The following is a 16,190-nucleotide window of genomic DNA, read 5'->3' on the forward strand; positions in this document are numbered from 1 at the left end:
TGTTGGATTCGTGCTAGCCAGCTAGCAGTAGATTCATATCGGAAATAACAGTTACGTTAGTTCATACCAGCCCAATGCACGTGGTTTGAAGCAAGTTGGCTAGTCACACCGAAAAGTGTAAGCGGGGTAAGAAAGAATGATCCATTTAGTTACTTTGTTAAATAGACGATGGTGGCTAGCCTAACCTAGCATCGTATTCTAGATAGATACAGGCGACGAACCTCGACATCAAACTAGCTCTAGCCTAGCTCGTTGGCAATGAATGTGTATCTACTTGTTAGTATGCTTGGAAAACAGATAACTTGGTCTGAGTGTTAAAAATGAATAGTGTGCAAGTGTATTACTGTCTAGGGTATTTTGCCATCGTTACCAACGTCGTGACTATACTAGCTAGATACTAGGGCAGCTAACAGCGTTTGTGCTAAGATAGCCTAGCTAGACTAGCATGGCTAACTGAATTGAAAAACTGGCTTAGCTAGCCTATTCTTCACTTTAAGTTCATATAGTAACATTATTATTTCAGATGCCCATATGTAAATCGCCTCAGATTTAAATTTCCTGACCCCAATTGCAAAATGTACATAAATTACTGAAATTGTACCATGAATAACTGGAGATCCTTTAAAATATTTGTGCATGCTGTGAACTGCCCTATTCCAATCTGTGGAATTGGAATTAAAGTTATTAATGTATGCTGGGATGTTCTTGTGTCATTTTATTTTATTTGAAAAGATAGAGGGGAATATCTGTGTGAACAGAAATGCAGGCAGGCGCTGCTCCTGGGATAGGTCCACAAATCGGAGCAGCTGGAACTCAGAGCCGATCAGAGGATGAGGAGTCTATGGGGGTGAAAGATGTTAAAAGAACAGCAACACAAGCCTTTGTCTGTGGTGGGGGGGGCGGAGTGCCTAAACGAAGAAGTTCCTCCAGGTTTGATTGTTAATATTTTCTGTTACTGTCACATTCTTAGACACACAAGCTTTTATCATTATGGCATACATATATACATGCCTCTCAAAGATGATAATTTTATAATACAGTACCTATATTCTGCTCTCAGGTCAATCAAGAGGAAGAAGTTTGACGATGAGTTGGTGGAGAGCAGCCTGGTTAAATCATCGACTAGAATCAAGGGCCCTCCGATTATAGAACCAATTCGCTGCTCTACGAGTGAACCCTCCTCTAATGAGAAGAGAAAGGTATGGATGAGCTTGTGAATCCATAGGGTGAATGATATGATCATAATGCGGTACAGGGCAGAGCAAGGCTAACAAAAAATTTGGCTGTATAGAGAAATAATTTGTTGTTCTTTAATCTATTTAATCAGGTGTCTAAGGCCAGCGCTCTCACCCCACCACTCACCATGGTGATAACTCCCCCGGCCATTACCAAAAGGGTAAAGAAAAGCAAGCAGCCTCTAAAGATTACTAAAGACCTTGGCCGCTGGAAACCCACTGACGACCTGCTACTTATCAATGCTGTACTACAGGTGCATGGTGATGTACAAAAGGAACTTATCAGTATTCTTTCCAACTCTTTTTTTCTTCACTTGCTTATTTGACTGTGGGTGTGTTTGTGAATGTATGTTAAGACTACAGACCTAACCTCTGTTCACCTCGGAGTGAAGTTCAGCTGTCGGTTCACCTTGAGGGAAATCCAAGAAAGGTGGTACGCTCTTCTCTACGACCCTGTCATCTCAAAGTAAGAAATCTTTTGACACCTGTTCCTCTGTATTGTTTTGTCTTTTTCTCTAGTTGTGTCACTTCTTTATTTTGTCTTGCCAGTCACATTTCAATTGCTTACTCACTCAGTCTACTGACTTAATTTTCAGACTGGCATGGCAGGCGATGCGACAGCTCCACCCTGAGGCCATTTCTGCAATCCAGAGCAAAGCTCTCTTCAGTCAGGCCGAGGAGGTTCTGCTGGCAAAAATTGGCTCGGTGAGTGTGACAGGATAATCTACCATGATTCAATCAAAAATAGTATATACTGAGGGCTATATCCTCACTCAAAGCAAAACCATATTTCTCATTTTAATCTTTCCTAAGCATTTGTTACAAAGTACTGCCTCATGACAAACCTTTCAATGTTTGATTGCATGTTAGTCTATGCAATTACTGGGACTCGAGTCATTTTTTCAAGGGTTTGGGAATGTTAAACTAACTTAATTGACAAGTAAAATATCAATTTCAGACGTACCTAAAAGGCCTTATGTCATGCTCCGAGTCTATTTCTGTTTCACTTGAAGACCAGTCAGCCCAAACTCGAGGTGTTCCAGGAGCTTCTAAGTAAACACCCTAGTGTGTTCTACCCCTCACGCACACCAAAGAGCCTTCTGGTGCACTGGCAGCTACTCAAACAGTACTACCTGCTGGAGGACCAGAGTGGTGAGTTCACACTTGGTACATTTTCTTGACTGTTTGTTTTCAGTCCTTTTAAACTGACTACCGTTCTATGATCTATTGCAGTCCAACCTCTCCCTAAAAGTGACCAGGTCCTCAACTTCTCAGATGCTGAACAGATGGTTGACGATGCAAAGCTAAAGTAAGACTTCACTCTGTAGTACTCTGCAAGTCTGTGAAATATGTCATGTTCAGAGCCCTCCATTTTTCTGACATTCATGTGTGTCTCCTCACACAGGGAGAGTAGGGATGAAGTGCTGGAGCACGGTAAGTCATCTAACGGCCACTTGTCGAAATGTATGCTTGTTACATTTTTGAATCTGAGCCTTATTTTTCTTTCTCAATCCCCTCAGAGCTGATGATCTCTGATCGCCATCAGAAAAGGGAGATCAGGCAACTGGAGCAGGAGTTACCACGCTGGCAGGTCTTGGTAGACAGCATTACAGGTGAGAGCACTATGTGGAGAAGCTCAGTTTCACATAGGTGTCACAGAATGTGCTTTTTTAAGAGCTTTGTTGTGTTTGCTGTTATTTTATTTTTTAGGAATGAACTCCCCAGACTTTGACAACCAGACACTAGCAGCGCTTAGAGGACGGATGGTCCGGTATCTCATGAGGTCACGAGAGGTGAGCTGTACCCATACACATAGCATACTGTAAATTTATTTTTGAACTTCTCTGTTTTTTTGGTACATTTATTACCTAAACTCTTAAGTAAGGTGAGTGTGGTGCTGGCTTATATTTTAAACCCAATGTTTCCAGATTACTCTGGGCAGGGCCACAAAGGATAAGCAGATAGATGTAGATCTGTCACTGGAAGGGCCTGCCTGGAAAATATCGAGAAAACAAGGTGGGCACCGCCTTTTATTTATTTTTTAATTTGTGTGTGTGTGTGTGGGGGGGGGCAGACTTCAGGAAGTTGTTGCATGCAAGTATTAGAATGACCCTAATAATTTGGCACACTTAGTTTTGTACCAAAAAACTGACTGTGCACTTAATTGTCAGTGTATTTTTCCCAACAGCACCAAAAAAATAACAAAATAGTTTAATATTCCAGAATTAATGCAGTGCACTGTATATAAATATTTGTTTACAGGGATCATTAAGCTGAAAAACAACGGGGACTTCTTCATTGCCAATGACGGACGTAGACCCATCTACATAGATGGCAGACCAGTTCTGTCTGGAAACAAGTGGAAACTTAACAACAACTCAGTAGTGGAGGTGTGTGGAACGGAAATCACAAAGCCATATGACAGCTAACAATAATACCACCGGTATTGGTGAAATTATTTTGTCTTAGAATAACAAGTACATTTGTTTCTTCTTAGATTGCAGGTCTTCGCTTTGTATTCCTGATCAACCAGGAGTTGATCTCACTCATCAAAGCCGAAGCAGCCAAGATGAACCAGCAATGAGAGCCTCACTTCAGTGGAGGAAGTTAAATGCGGGACACTCGGATTTCTAGGTCCAGCATACTCTTTCATATAGACTAACAGCAGACAATGGCCTTCCTGAGACACTGTGTGCCATCACGCCTCATCAGACCTGAAATTTAAAGAATCCTTGTAGCCATTGCCACATCAGGGAAGATAATCAGGACACTAACATGGACGTTGAGAACAGAAACAACTTACAACTTTGGTTTACACAAGTCTTTTGGATGTGTACAGTATTTCGGTAAAACCACACATACACCCATATATATAAAAATGCTGTCAATTAGCACCGGACTGGGTAATATATATATTTTCTTTTTTTACCGGTTTAGATTGGGATTCAGACCAAGGTCCATTGTGCCTGTGAGATGCATTCCTTTAAGATGGTTAATTTTATCCTTGTAGGATTCTTTTTCAGATTGTACTAATGCAAGGATAAATTAGTAGATTACAACCAGAATAGATAATTGCTTGTACTGAAAGTGGAATTGTGCATTTCTGTTTGTGTTGCTTAAGCCAAATCCGTGGACAAGTTTAACCCCACTTTAATTTTGTATTACGGTGTTGAATAAAAAGTGTTTAGTTGTATACTTATTTTTCTATGTGTAAGTGTTTTACTGGTTTGGTTGATTTGATTCACTGGCTCGAGTATATAATTTAAATCAGTTTAAACGTTTGCCATTACAATGTGTCGCACATCGGTTATGCCGATAATGGAATTGTCTAGACGTGTGAAATGATAAAATCGGGAAGCTAAACGTTGTTCTAAAGATGAAATTGCGCTAGCAGTTCATAAACATTTTTATGAGGGCCTTAAAACTAGTTGAGATAAGCTTATCGCAGCGGTACATTCTCCTTTTGATAACTAACGTCTGTTAGGTAGTCTAGTTTTTATGTTTGCAGCTCTTTTCTAAACTAATGGCACCATGGTTTTACTGACGTGTAAATAATTGTGGAAAACCTGTTGTGAAAATATCGGTATTTTCAAGGTAGACCACAGATCTCCTAATATATGGTGCAGACTGCTTTCAATGTGCTTGCTTTTTGTGCTGACGTAATGCACACTGAAAAGGGATTCCACACACACAGGCTAATTACGTCAGTACACACTGCAAGATTTAAGAGTACAGGTCGATCTCTGGAATAATCCCCCATCGCAATTGAAATTATATTAGCTCTAACATTTATCAGAGGTAAGTTGTCACTTGTATTCTCAGTTTTGCAATTAGTACATTGACGTAGCTAGATTGCTAACAATTCATGTTTGTTAGCAGCTAGTTAGAGCTACCCATCTTGTGTATAGTATACACAAGATGGGTAGCTCTAACTAGTATATGCTAATCCTGCTAGGTTTGTATTTGTTTAGGGTTTGGGGAAAAGTACATTGTCTATTACACCTGCGTCGTTTCCCGACTATTTAAAGTTTTAATGGCTAGCTAACTATATTAATTAATCAATCCACCCTCTGCTTTTTGAGGAAGTCTTAGCGAGCTAGCTAGCTGTACTGTACCAGTACAGTACTAGGCAACCGAAGTCACCCCCACAAGCTTTTTTTGTAGGTAACATGATTTCAAATATGCGGATACTAGTGTAGCATTGTCAACCAACGCAACGTCAAATCTAAACTGTTGGAGAAAAAGCCAGGACATTAGAACAGTGGATATTGGGATTTGGTCCAGGAACGGTTTGTTCCCAATGTTATCTTTTATTGCATTGCAAATTGCAACACAACTTATTGTTAGCTACATAAATAATTGTGAGTGTCAATTATAGCAAATGTTATTGTCTATTTAACTGATCGTGCTTAGTATTATAGAGTTATAATTTCGTATGTTGTTGACATTTTTCTTAAAGTTAGACTGTTTCGTATGGATCTAAATTTGGATCAGAAGAAATGAGGCTGGGGTGTAAGTCTGTACAATACAGGTTTATGGCTATCAATAAAGTACTAATAACAGGTGATAACACCACCTTATTAGCCGGTATTTTGTCTCACGCTGATATAAACTGGCGTTGAAGGATACAGTTAGACCAAGATGCATGTGGCTACTTGTATCTACTGAAAGAAAGGATGTTTGTATAATTCTTAACTCGTGACAGGATTAGACTATTACCAGTCTCAATTATTTATGTCAAAAATTACGGCTAAAATGTGTATGGTAGCAAATAACTTCAATTTCTAGAAACTACCCTGGGTTGGCACCGGCCTTATCGTGGTTGGTCGGCATGTTTTCACTTTTGAGGTAGCCCCTGATTGGCCAGTCGAGGAGGAGTTGAAGAAGTTTGGTAACCCATTGCTCTATACGCAGAACATTTTCATGGCAGTGAAACGTTTGATTATTGTGTCACTATGGGGAGTTCAGAATGACATATTGAGACAGTTTTCTAAATGCTCTAATTTGCCTTTTAACAGTCGTTGAATTCAGTAGTCAGTAGCTGAAAGTCTAATAGTAGGCTAATATGTTTGAACCTCTGCGAGGGTAAATTGTAGTTTCTTCTCCAACCTAGTCTATATCCAAGACGCATATGACTCAATGGCCTGGCTACAGATTCCATTGATTCCAGTCTCAGTGAAAGTTGATATACGTTGAGACTCAACGTATTAGGTCAGGTCAAATTCTCAAAATACACTCTCACACAGTTTAGATAGTTTGGCTACACTGTCAACATATTAGTATAAATAAGATGGAAATGAATTCAGGTGTCTTGATTACTCTAGACTAGAGACACAGTTTAAATCTGTCCTTAATTAATGTGCTGCTGGAAGATGATTGGAAGTATTTGATATGCATTTGAAATGTGTTTACAGGTTAAAAAATGTTTATTTCCTCTTATTTCAGACCATCAATGCAATGCTGCTTTTCAGACAGTGTCATAGCCTTACCAGGGTTGGTCTTCGCAAGACTCAAAGGTATGTTTAACACCACAAGCACCAATGTAACTAATTAGAATTTAACTGGTCTGTTCAGATTATTTTGTTCTGTGTTTAATCAGTTGGCATATTATGTATCACTTAATGTATATATCTCATCTGCTTTGTCCACTTGGTTGCTGTAATATAGGTTTAATGGGAAGCTTGAGTCTTGCCCAGACAAAGGTCTCTATTTACAGTAGTTAATGTGGCGACATTGTTTCTACATAATGTCCCCATAAAATACAACTGTGTGTACAGTAAGTTACCACCCACGTCTACAACTGAAAGGTTAACTACTCAAGTCGGCCTGGTTCTGCTCAAGTCATCTTAAAAAACAGCTTAATCATTTCTGAGCAGGAGCAAAGACACAGTCATTAAGGGTTACCTTATCTGAACTTCTGACAAAGAGATTGATTACACACAGTTTATTAATAGGTTTTATTGCTGTAGTGACATGAAACAGATTTGCTACCCCAGGAACTTCCTATTGAGCAAAACGAACAATCTTAGCATATGGTAAGAAATTATCAAAAGATAAGCAAACTACACTCAGTTTGCTTATCTTTTGACAGAAATTTCTGTCAGTCTTCTTTAGCATTGAATTTCAGAAATACCAGTCTTCACACAATTTCCCAATATGTATGAAGACTCATGACATAAGTCATTCTTTGGAGAATTGGTTACACCCATACATACTGTATGTCACATACCTCATTGGTCACTTACTTACTGTACCCTCTCCAGGCTTTGACTTCATAAACACTGAAACTCTGAGCCAGCTACACTACAGAGAACAAAATAATTTGATAGTAATGGGTGGGTGGTGTTAAGGAATCAACCAATTCAGCATGGTTAGACATACATATATGTCATATTGATTCCTCTAGGTTGCAACGACCACTGGAGGCAGTCCCTCCAGTGTTGGCATGTGCAGGCAGCCTTTCTTCCCGATGGGGCAGCAGCCATGGTGGGCAGGAGTCAGGGGAGCAGTCCCAGCGTGCACATGGCCCAAACTGGAGACATGCCTTAGCAGGACTGCTAGCAGGGACAGGAGCCGTACTGGCATATGGACTCAACCACAACCAGGTGAGAGCAACTGTCAGTCAGAGCAGATGCAAATTCAGTTCTGTTGATGCCATGAGGGGGAAGCAGTCCTGTTGCAAATTAGACAACACAGGGCCAAAATAACTTAGAATTGTCTTTGACCTCTGCAGGCTGAGCGTGCAGCTACCTCTACAACGATGCAGCCGATAAACCAAGATTCATCACAGCCCATTTACTCCCAGGATGAGGTCACCAAGCACCGTTCCTTGGAGGATGGTGTTTGGGTTACCTACAAGGGCAGTGTTTATGACATCACTGAGTTTGTGTCCATGCACCCTGGTGGGGACAAGATTATGCTGGCTGCAGGTGGAGATTTAGAGCCCTTCTGGGCGTTGTATGCCGTACACAGCCAGGACCACGTGTTGGAGATTCTTTCAGAGTATAAGGTTTGTTGTGTTTTCTTGTGTTATAGAAGACCCTTTCAAAATGTGTGTTTTCTTGGTCTACATGCATCTTGTTGTCACCAAACCAAAACCTTTGTTGTCTTATGAAAGGTGGGTGAGCTGAGTGCAGAGGACCGGCAGCAGCAGCAGAGCGTGGTCTCCTCAGACCCTTACTCCAGCGACCCTGCCCGCCACCCCGTCCTGCACATTAACAGCCTCAAGCCCTTCAATGCTGAGCCTCCTCCCGAGATCCTCTCTGACAGCTACATCACCCCTTCTGCCATCTTCTTTAAGCGAAACCACCTCCCTGTGCCACGCGTGGACCCAGCCTCCTACCGACTTCAGGTAGAAGGGCTGCCTGGAGGTGTACTGAGTCTCTCTCTGGAGGAGCTGAAGACACGCTTTCCTAAGCACTCTGTCACCGCCACGCTGCAGTGTGCAGGCAATCGCCGCTCTGAGATGAACAAGGTCAAGCAGGTGAAAGGGCTGAACTGGGGCATTGCTGCCATCAGTAATGCTACGTGGAGTGGCGCAAAGCTAAAGGATGTGCTACGGGCTGCTGGCTATGTGTCTGAAGTAGCCAGCTGGGCTTGTCATGTGCAGTTTGAGGGGTTGGACAGCGATGTGACAGGCACCACCTATGGAGCATCCATCCCACTGAACAAGGCAATGAGTGAGGAAGGTGACGTGTTACTGGCCTATGAGATGAATGGGGAGGACCTCCCTGCTGACCATGGCTACCCTATCAGAGTTGTGGTGCCAGGCACGGTGGGTGCTCGCAACGTGAAATGGCTGGGCAAGATTGTGGTGAGTCCGGATGAGAGCAACAGCCACTGGCAGCAGAATGACTACAAGGGTTTCTCCCCGGGCACAGACTGGGACACAGTGGACTTTAAGTCAGCCCCAGCCATTCAGGAACTTCCTATCCAATCGGCCATAACCCAACCGGCAGAGGGCACAGTGGTGGACCGTAGTGCCGAAGAGGTGACTGTGAAGGGCTATGCCTGGAGTGGAGGTGGCCGGGAGGTGGTACGGGTGGATGTGTCTCTGGACGGGGGAAAGACGTGGCAGGTGGCCCAACTGAGGACCAATGACAAGGGACAGGCCCCAGCTCCCACACCTCCTCCAGGCCAAGCCTGGGCATGGAAGCTGTGGGAGCTAACGGCCCCCCTTCCCCCTGATGCCCAGGAACTGGAAATTGTATGCAAGGCAGTGGACAACAGCTACAACATGCAGCCAGACTCTGTGGCACCCATCTGGAACCTGAGGGGTGTGCTGAGTAACGCCTGGCACAGAATTCATATTGGTATCAGAGATGATTATGAGGAAGACGACATTTAGAGATTCCAGTCTGAGTTGTGACTGGTTTAAGTCCCTGTGTCCCTGTGGGCTGCCAGTTGATCGGGACAGCTTGACAGAACCCACTGCTTTTTCTACATGTAGGTGGAAGAATAATAGTGGGATTTTCTTTGAGCAAGACATGAACTGTTAAGGTGCCTTATCTAATGATTTTAGTTATTAGTTTTAATTTAATGAAATTAGTTACTTTGGTTAAATACATTTTTTGGTGAAAAACCAGGCAAAGGTTTTCCATTGATTCACTCAAGGGATGTTGAAGTTTAGGCTTTGATGTCATAAATGCATATAATTTATTTTAATTTGATGTGGCAGTATCATCTACATAATCCTGAGAATATTACAAAAATGTATATCTAGACATAATAAGAAAAATTTGAGGACCAAAAGCATTTGGCTCAGATCATATCTGTTTTAAGATGTTATAATCTGAAGCATTTTGCATTGATGATTTCAATCTGTAGCATTCAGGTACAATCTTGTTTATGGTATTCAATAGCAAAAAGGTATTTCAAGAGCTATATTTTCAATAACTAAATCATTATTTTGCACACTGTACTAAATTAACCAGTGAAACAGCTTTTTAAGTGAATGTATATTCACGTATATTGAATAAACATTTTCTCCAGTTTGATTTGGGTGTTTATTATGATTTTTTCTATTGTAGAACATACATACTGCAGAATAATCTTACTGAACCACTGACCTCTAGTGGTTAGAAAATGTTTCTAGTATAGATGAAAATATGATTAGAAAACAAACTGCTGTCACACTGAGATAAATGTTATGTGCTCTTTGGTGTATTGCTTTGCTATGATTTATTTTATTGTATTCAAAGGCTTATTATGTTTTTAGTACAATCTGGTGTGTGTTGCCTCCCCCCTCAACACACACAATACATCTGTTACCACTTTTCTAGTTTACTTTACGATGTAAAAAGGGAAGACCTGAAAGTTTGTTCTGCTCTCTGAACTCAATGATGCACAGATGTGGTGACGTTGGACACAGGATGTGAACTGGTCCAGACAGCTTCCTGGAAAGAAGGGGAAATATTCCAGCTGGCAGGGACTACACGAGGGAGGGAACAAGAGACTTACAGGGTGGAGTCATACAAGAAAGGGAGTGAAAGGCATAGAGAAGAGCAAGCAGTAGTTCGCTGGCTGGTTATAAGTGGTTAACAACAATAAATAATGTGGACTATGGTAGTATAAAGCAGGTGATATAATGATAATGATCTGAAAGAAAAACAAAGTCAGCAAGAGACAAGACCACAGACAGGCAGTGTTTTAGTCATTTCAATAAGGAATCCAAAGTTCACAATATAATAAAAACTGAATGGAGGGAAAAACACACTTTATGAAGTGGTGCTATTGGAATAGGAAAAGCTGTGAAAGCTTCTTCAGAATTTAACCAGACAGGTGCTATGGTCAAGCCTGAGACCTGCTAAAAGTGCACATTCCTCCCACCCCTTCCCACCCACTGATACAAGAAACAGGATCAAAGCAGAGAGCAAGACAAGTACAGCTTGTGAGTTGCATTATTTGAGTGAGTATAAAGACCCACATACCGTACTGTACTTGTTCTTACTAGTGTCTCATTAATGCTTTGTATCACGCTCTAGGACGTATTTCTTGCAAGGAAAGCTAGCTAGAAAATTCAAAAATGTACTTTTCAGCAGCATGCAGATGTGACCTTGTGTTCCTCCCCCCTCTCTGACTCAGAGGGGGGAGGGACTTTCGTTGTGAAGAGTGGAAGTGCGCAGACCGGATACAAACATCCTTGATTAATGTTGTAGAAGTGCACTGAATGTAGCCTTTTGGGTTTATTGATATGAATCAGGATGTTCTTGGAAGGCCAGTCAGCACTCAGGTCAATGGAAAATGACTGTCCCATGAGTATTCACCCCTCAGCCACAGAGTCAATGACACAGAAAGTTCCTCATTTCTACGCAATATCTCCACTGACACTCATATTCTTCTCATCCAACATGTAACCTGAACATAAGATAGATTTGTATTTTCCCTTTTAGGAGAACTAAAGATAGAATGACCTTAGATCCTATCTTCACAAATCCTGCCCATACATTTTGTCATGTTCAAATATTGTGCAGTTGAATAGAGGTATATTTGGCCATATTTGCTATAGCTGTAAAAAAAAAAAAAAAAAAAAAAAGGACATGACCATGCAAAACTAAACACAGGGTTTGAAAATTTCTGCTTAAGGTCTGCACATTTACAGAATTCTAACATATAGGCTGCAAACCAGTGCAGAGTATATCTGTGTATGAGGTTATGTTGTTGTTCGGTTAGAAGTGGCACATTGTAGCATGTTAGTGGTGGAGAATTCTACTGCAGATCAAGAGGTCACAGGTGTGGTTACTATGGCAATGCTGAACTGCTGACACAAGAACCGTTGATGGTTCTGGAAGTGTAACTTCAGAAAATTCAGCAGTGTCAGGAATCATTTTAAAATATCATCCTACCTACCTCTTAAACAGAGGTCTAAAGACACCACCAACAGCAATATAGCCTTCAGTCTAACCTATACCTGGCTATAGGTATAGGTTAGAGGCTACTTGCTAGATGGTTAACAAAAGTGCTATTTCAGCCAAGCAGCCAGTTTTCATTTGGCAGCTGTTCATTCCTCGGGGATGTATCATCACAGCGGTTCAAGGCTGACTCATCCCCCAGTTCAGTTAAAACTCCAGAACACACCAAAGTAGAGAGTCAGAACAAAGCTTGACTCCATGAAAAAGTTATAACTGGTGCTGACCATATAACTTTATATCTCTAACTTTGAACGCTTAGATGGCTACGTTGACAATTTTATTAGTAGAATTGTATTAAAATCTTTGCTTTGTGACCAGCATTTTTCTTTTTGGGGTAACCCTTGTTCAACCGATGGAATACCTGCTGCAGATGACTGTGCTTTTAGCACTTACTTTTAACGTGATGTCATCGGTAATGGATAGGAGAATGGAGTTCACAGAAGCAGTGGTATGGTAATAATCTTATGGATAAAATGTTTGGCTCAAGTAGGCTACCCATTGTATTAGCAATTCTATATATATATATATATTTTTTTTTTTTTTTTTTTTTTTTTTTCTTAGTGTGCATTGGTGTTTCTATTTCACCTTTGATTGATTGTGGTTATGGATGTAATTGTACTTAATTATCATTTTTTTTTATTTAGCTGAAGCAAAATCAGTGAAGATTCAAAGTGATGTACAAATAGTGCACATAGAGAAGATCAAGGATCAGAAGTGCATATTGTTGTGGTGGTCAGATTAAAGAAATGGTCTGTATTTAGATACAGTATTTATATTCTATCTCTACTTTAATGATCTACCAGGAATACCTTAGGAAGTATGGCTACCTGCATACTCCTCTTAACCCACAGGACCAGGGCTTTTCACCTATGGACATTAGAGAGGCCCTCAGGTAAAGATCTTCCGAGTGGAGCTGATTCTAAGGAAAGGAAGTCTATCCATCCTATATATCTCCATGCTCAAATCCTCCATCTTTTTTAGGGTGTTACAGAGGGTGACACATCTACCCACCACTGGGAAGGTAGATGAGAAGACTCTAGATGTGATGAGGAAACCTCGCTGTGGACTCGAAGATTCCTTCAGCCAAAGATCCCACAAATATAGAGTGCTGGGTTGGTCACCGTATAAAGATCATTGCTTCTGCCAGAGTTTAACAAAGTTGTTCCTATATGGGTATAAAATGCTCCAAGTAGTAATTTTGGATTCCTGACTTGGGTCATATTTTACAATCATACTGTAGACCTAGACACATTATGAAACTCTACTACAGTCTATAATTATTACTCAACTCTTCATTTTGTGGGCTTTTGTTTATTTTCAAATGTCAGGTTATTGGCACAAGAGGAGCCTGACCTACCGCATCTATAACTACACTCCAGACATGGGAAAGACAGAGACCAGGAGAGCCATTCGGTCTGCTTTCAAATACTGGAGTGAGGTGGCTCCCCTGAGCTTCCGAGAGGTGGAGTATGGACGGGCTGACATCAAGATCTCATTCCATAGGAAAGATGCCACATGTGCTGTGCCCTTTGATGGACAAGGTGAATGTACCGTCTGAATGCATACATGTCTCTTCTTGGTCTCTATAATTAGGTTGACGCTACATCTTCAACCAACAGGTTGTTCCTGAAATTGTTGAGTCATGTCATGTCATGTCTTGTCAAAATATTCAACTTTGTATACCTTCCGACACTGCAGGTTATGTGCTGGCCCATGCAGAATCACCAGAGTCAGGAATTGTACATTTTGATGAAGATGAGTTTTGGACTGAGGGGAGGTACTATGGCACCAATCTGCGTATTGTAGCTGCCCATGAGATAGGCCATGCCCTGGGGCTAGGCCACTCCCAGTACAGAAGTGCTCTGATGGGTCCAGTTTATTCTGGTTACCGTGCCAACTTTCGCCTGCACCCTGACGACGTAAAAGGCATTCAAGCTCTCTATGGTGAGGTGGGACCTGGATCCACAGGCATGACAATGTTGACCTGTTGTCATTGTATACACTGATACTTATACCCTTTGTCTTATCTCTGTCTTTCTTAGGTAAACGCGTGAGCAGTCCTTCCTCTGTCCCCACATCAGCTTATGTTCCTACCCCCACAATAAGCCAGACTGATGCTGAGGGAGACACCCTAAACCCCTGCACTGCTAGGCTAGATGCCATCATGCTGGGTGAGCTGTCTGTGGCCACTTCTGACTACCCATCTGTCTTGTAAAGCTGGATGCAGTATGTCTGGCTGGTCAGTGTAATATTCTTTACTCCTATGCCATATTAGGTCCATGGAAGAAGACTTTTGCTTTTAGCGGTGACTATGTATGGACAGTGTCTGACTCAGGATACAATGACCCTCTGAGGATTGACATGCTGTGGAAGGGACTTCCTGGGAACCTAAATGCAGCTGTATACTCGCAGAGAACCAACAAGACATACTTTTTAAAAGGTACAATACTGTAAAATACTCTCCCACATGCACAGTCCACACAATACAGAGTGTTATTAGGTTAATCAAACTGGCACACTACAGCTCTTCTCTTTCGGACTATTATTCCAGGTGACAAAGTGTGGAGGTACACCAGTTTCGGCCTGGACTACGGGTACCCTAAACAAGTGAAACGCATCCCTCCAAACATTGATGCTGCTTTGTATCTAGAAAAGAATAAGAAGCTAATCTTTTTCAAGGTATTTAGGCCTATTTAAAAACACAATAGGATTTCTAAACACAGTATGTGTACATTTAACATTCATAGCTAAGTATTTTTTCATCTATACTCAATACTCTCTTTGTGCCATCCCTGTCGTCTGTGTTTGCAGGGATCCGGTTACTGGCAGTGGGATGAGCTGAAGTACAGTAACCTCAGTGTTTACCCCAAACCCATTTCCCAGCTCTTCACTGGGCTGCCCCCGAACCTTGACGCAGCTTTCACTTGGACCAATGGCAAGCTGTACTTCTTTAAGGGAGACAAATACTGGCGCGTAAATGACCTACTGAGTGTGGAAAGAGGATACCCACTCAGCAAGAGGGAGCGTTGGATGCGTTGCTAGGGACAACTGCTAGAGGGCAGTAGACACCACTATAACGTTCAGGGAGCGACACATTAACACATTAGGGGTGCAGGGTGCTTGATAACGAGATAAGACCCATGGTCTGCCAAAGAGCCATTTGAATTCAATATTACATATTTACATAATTTTATGGGCAAGTGTCTTACTGTGTTCATACCGTTAATGTTAACCTCTGAGAACACTAATGTTCTCTAGTAAAACTAGTTGTACTCGCTTTATAGTAATCTAAACTTTAATCCCACACACAATCCTGTTTGGTTGCTAGGACTGTGTGTTGGTATGAGTGTCTTTCAGTGTGAAACTGAAGTTTACATGCATAATGCCTGTAGAGAGGTTGCTTGTTGTGATCTCAGGGGGCCTTCAAGGGAGGCATTTTCTCCCTCAAACAGATGTGGAATGGGTATGGTTGCTCTCAGCTATTTGGATTTCACCAGTGTTATCCAGTATCAAATGTTTGTAAAATTGGGTGTATTCTTTGTATATGTATGTTGAGGTTCAGTAACTGGTTTATAACGGCATTTTGAAAGCCTTATGGCACATTCAGCTTTTAGGAAATTGACAGCTTTTGTGTGAGTACAAGCACTTTTGCTGAGTTAACTTCTCTATAAGACAGTAAAAGCAATACAAAGCAACACTACAAACCATTGAAATAAGCCATTGTGTCCTTTGGGACAAAATCTTCATGTGATGTCATGAGAAGGGCTAATGAACAATGGAGAGCAAATTCATGAAAACAGTGGATTACAGACATGAACAGGGCATTTGGTTGCATATACCTATTGTCCAGTTAAGTGGTCTAAGCAAAACTGTTGCTTTGACCTATTAGAATGAACGAAATACCCCCACCCACCACTTGTAATTGCCTTTGAGATCCTCTGTGATTTAAGGCAGTTGGGCAGCTAATGTTGCTATGTGACCAATGGGTTGAATAAAATCATATATGTGCTTCAAAAAATGACTCAAGAGCTTTTTCAACATTTCT

General features: G+C 41.4%; 3 protein-coding genes across 5 annotated transcripts; all 3 read left to right on the top strand.

Moving 5' to 3' along the window:
- Positions 1 to 4,434, top strand: mcrs1 (microspherule protein 1). 2 transcript variants are annotated; one of them, XM_067238220.1, is made up of 14 exons: positions 1 to 126; positions 759 to 930; positions 1,061 to 1,199; positions 1,328 to 1,489; positions 1,592 to 1,701; positions 1,832 to 1,940; positions 2,249 to 2,387; positions 2,469 to 2,544; positions 2,641 to 2,669; positions 2,756 to 2,848; positions 2,946 to 3,028; positions 3,164 to 3,251; positions 3,498 to 3,625; positions 3,733 to 4,434. In XM_067238220.1, the coding sequence occupies exons 2-14, from the start codon at positions 761 to 763 to the stop codon at positions 3,817 to 3,819; spliced, it is 1,413 nt and encodes a 470-aa protein (XP_067094321.1). In that variant the 5' UTR covers positions 1 to 126; positions 759 to 760; the 3' UTR covers positions 3,820 to 4,434. The 2 variants fall into 2 exon arrangements, with proteins under 2 accessions (XP_067094321.1, XP_067094313.1); XM_067238212.1 differs by having other exon boundaries at positions 2 to 126; positions 733 to 930.
- A 480-nt stretch (positions 4,435 to 4,914) lies between these two features.
- suox (sulfite oxidase) lies at positions 4,915 to 10,224 on the top strand. 2 transcript variants are annotated; one of them, XM_067231533.1, is made up of 5 exons: positions 4,915 to 5,033; positions 6,681 to 6,751; positions 7,642 to 7,840; positions 7,969 to 8,244; positions 8,353 to 10,224. In XM_067231533.1, exons 2-5 carry the CDS (start codon positions 6,693 to 6,695, stop codon positions 9,580 to 9,582), a joined length of 1,764 nt encoding a protein of 587 aa, XP_067087634.1. In that variant the 5' UTR covers positions 4,915 to 5,033; positions 6,681 to 6,692; the 3' UTR covers positions 9,583 to 10,224. The 2 variants fall into 2 exon arrangements, with proteins under 2 accessions (XP_067087634.1, XP_067087714.1); XM_067231613.1 differs by lacking the exon at positions 4,915 to 5,033 and adding an exon at positions 5,445 to 5,524.
- Positions 10,225 to 12,497: 2,273 nt separating this feature from the next.
- mmp19 (matrix metallopeptidase 19) lies at positions 12,498 to 16,149 on the top strand. The gene is made up of 9 exons (XM_067231695.1): positions 12,498 to 12,593; positions 12,949 to 13,037; positions 13,127 to 13,257; positions 13,474 to 13,686; positions 13,844 to 14,089; positions 14,188 to 14,316; positions 14,421 to 14,585; positions 14,697 to 14,824; positions 14,957 to 16,149. The coding sequence occupies exons 1-9, from the start codon at positions 12,498 to 12,500 to the stop codon at positions 15,185 to 15,187; spliced, it is 1,428 nt and encodes a 475-aa protein (XP_067087796.1). The 3' UTR covers positions 15,188 to 16,149.
- The last annotated feature ends 41 nt before the right edge of the window (positions 16,150 to 16,190 follow it).

Source organism: Osmerus mordax, chromosome 1 (genome assembly GCF_038355195.1).
Source record: "Osmerus mordax isolate fOsmMor3 chromosome 1, fOsmMor3.pri, whole genome shotgun sequence".
Lineage (NCBI taxonomy): Eukaryota > Metazoa > Chordata > Actinopteri > Osmeriformes > Osmeridae > Osmerus > Osmerus mordax.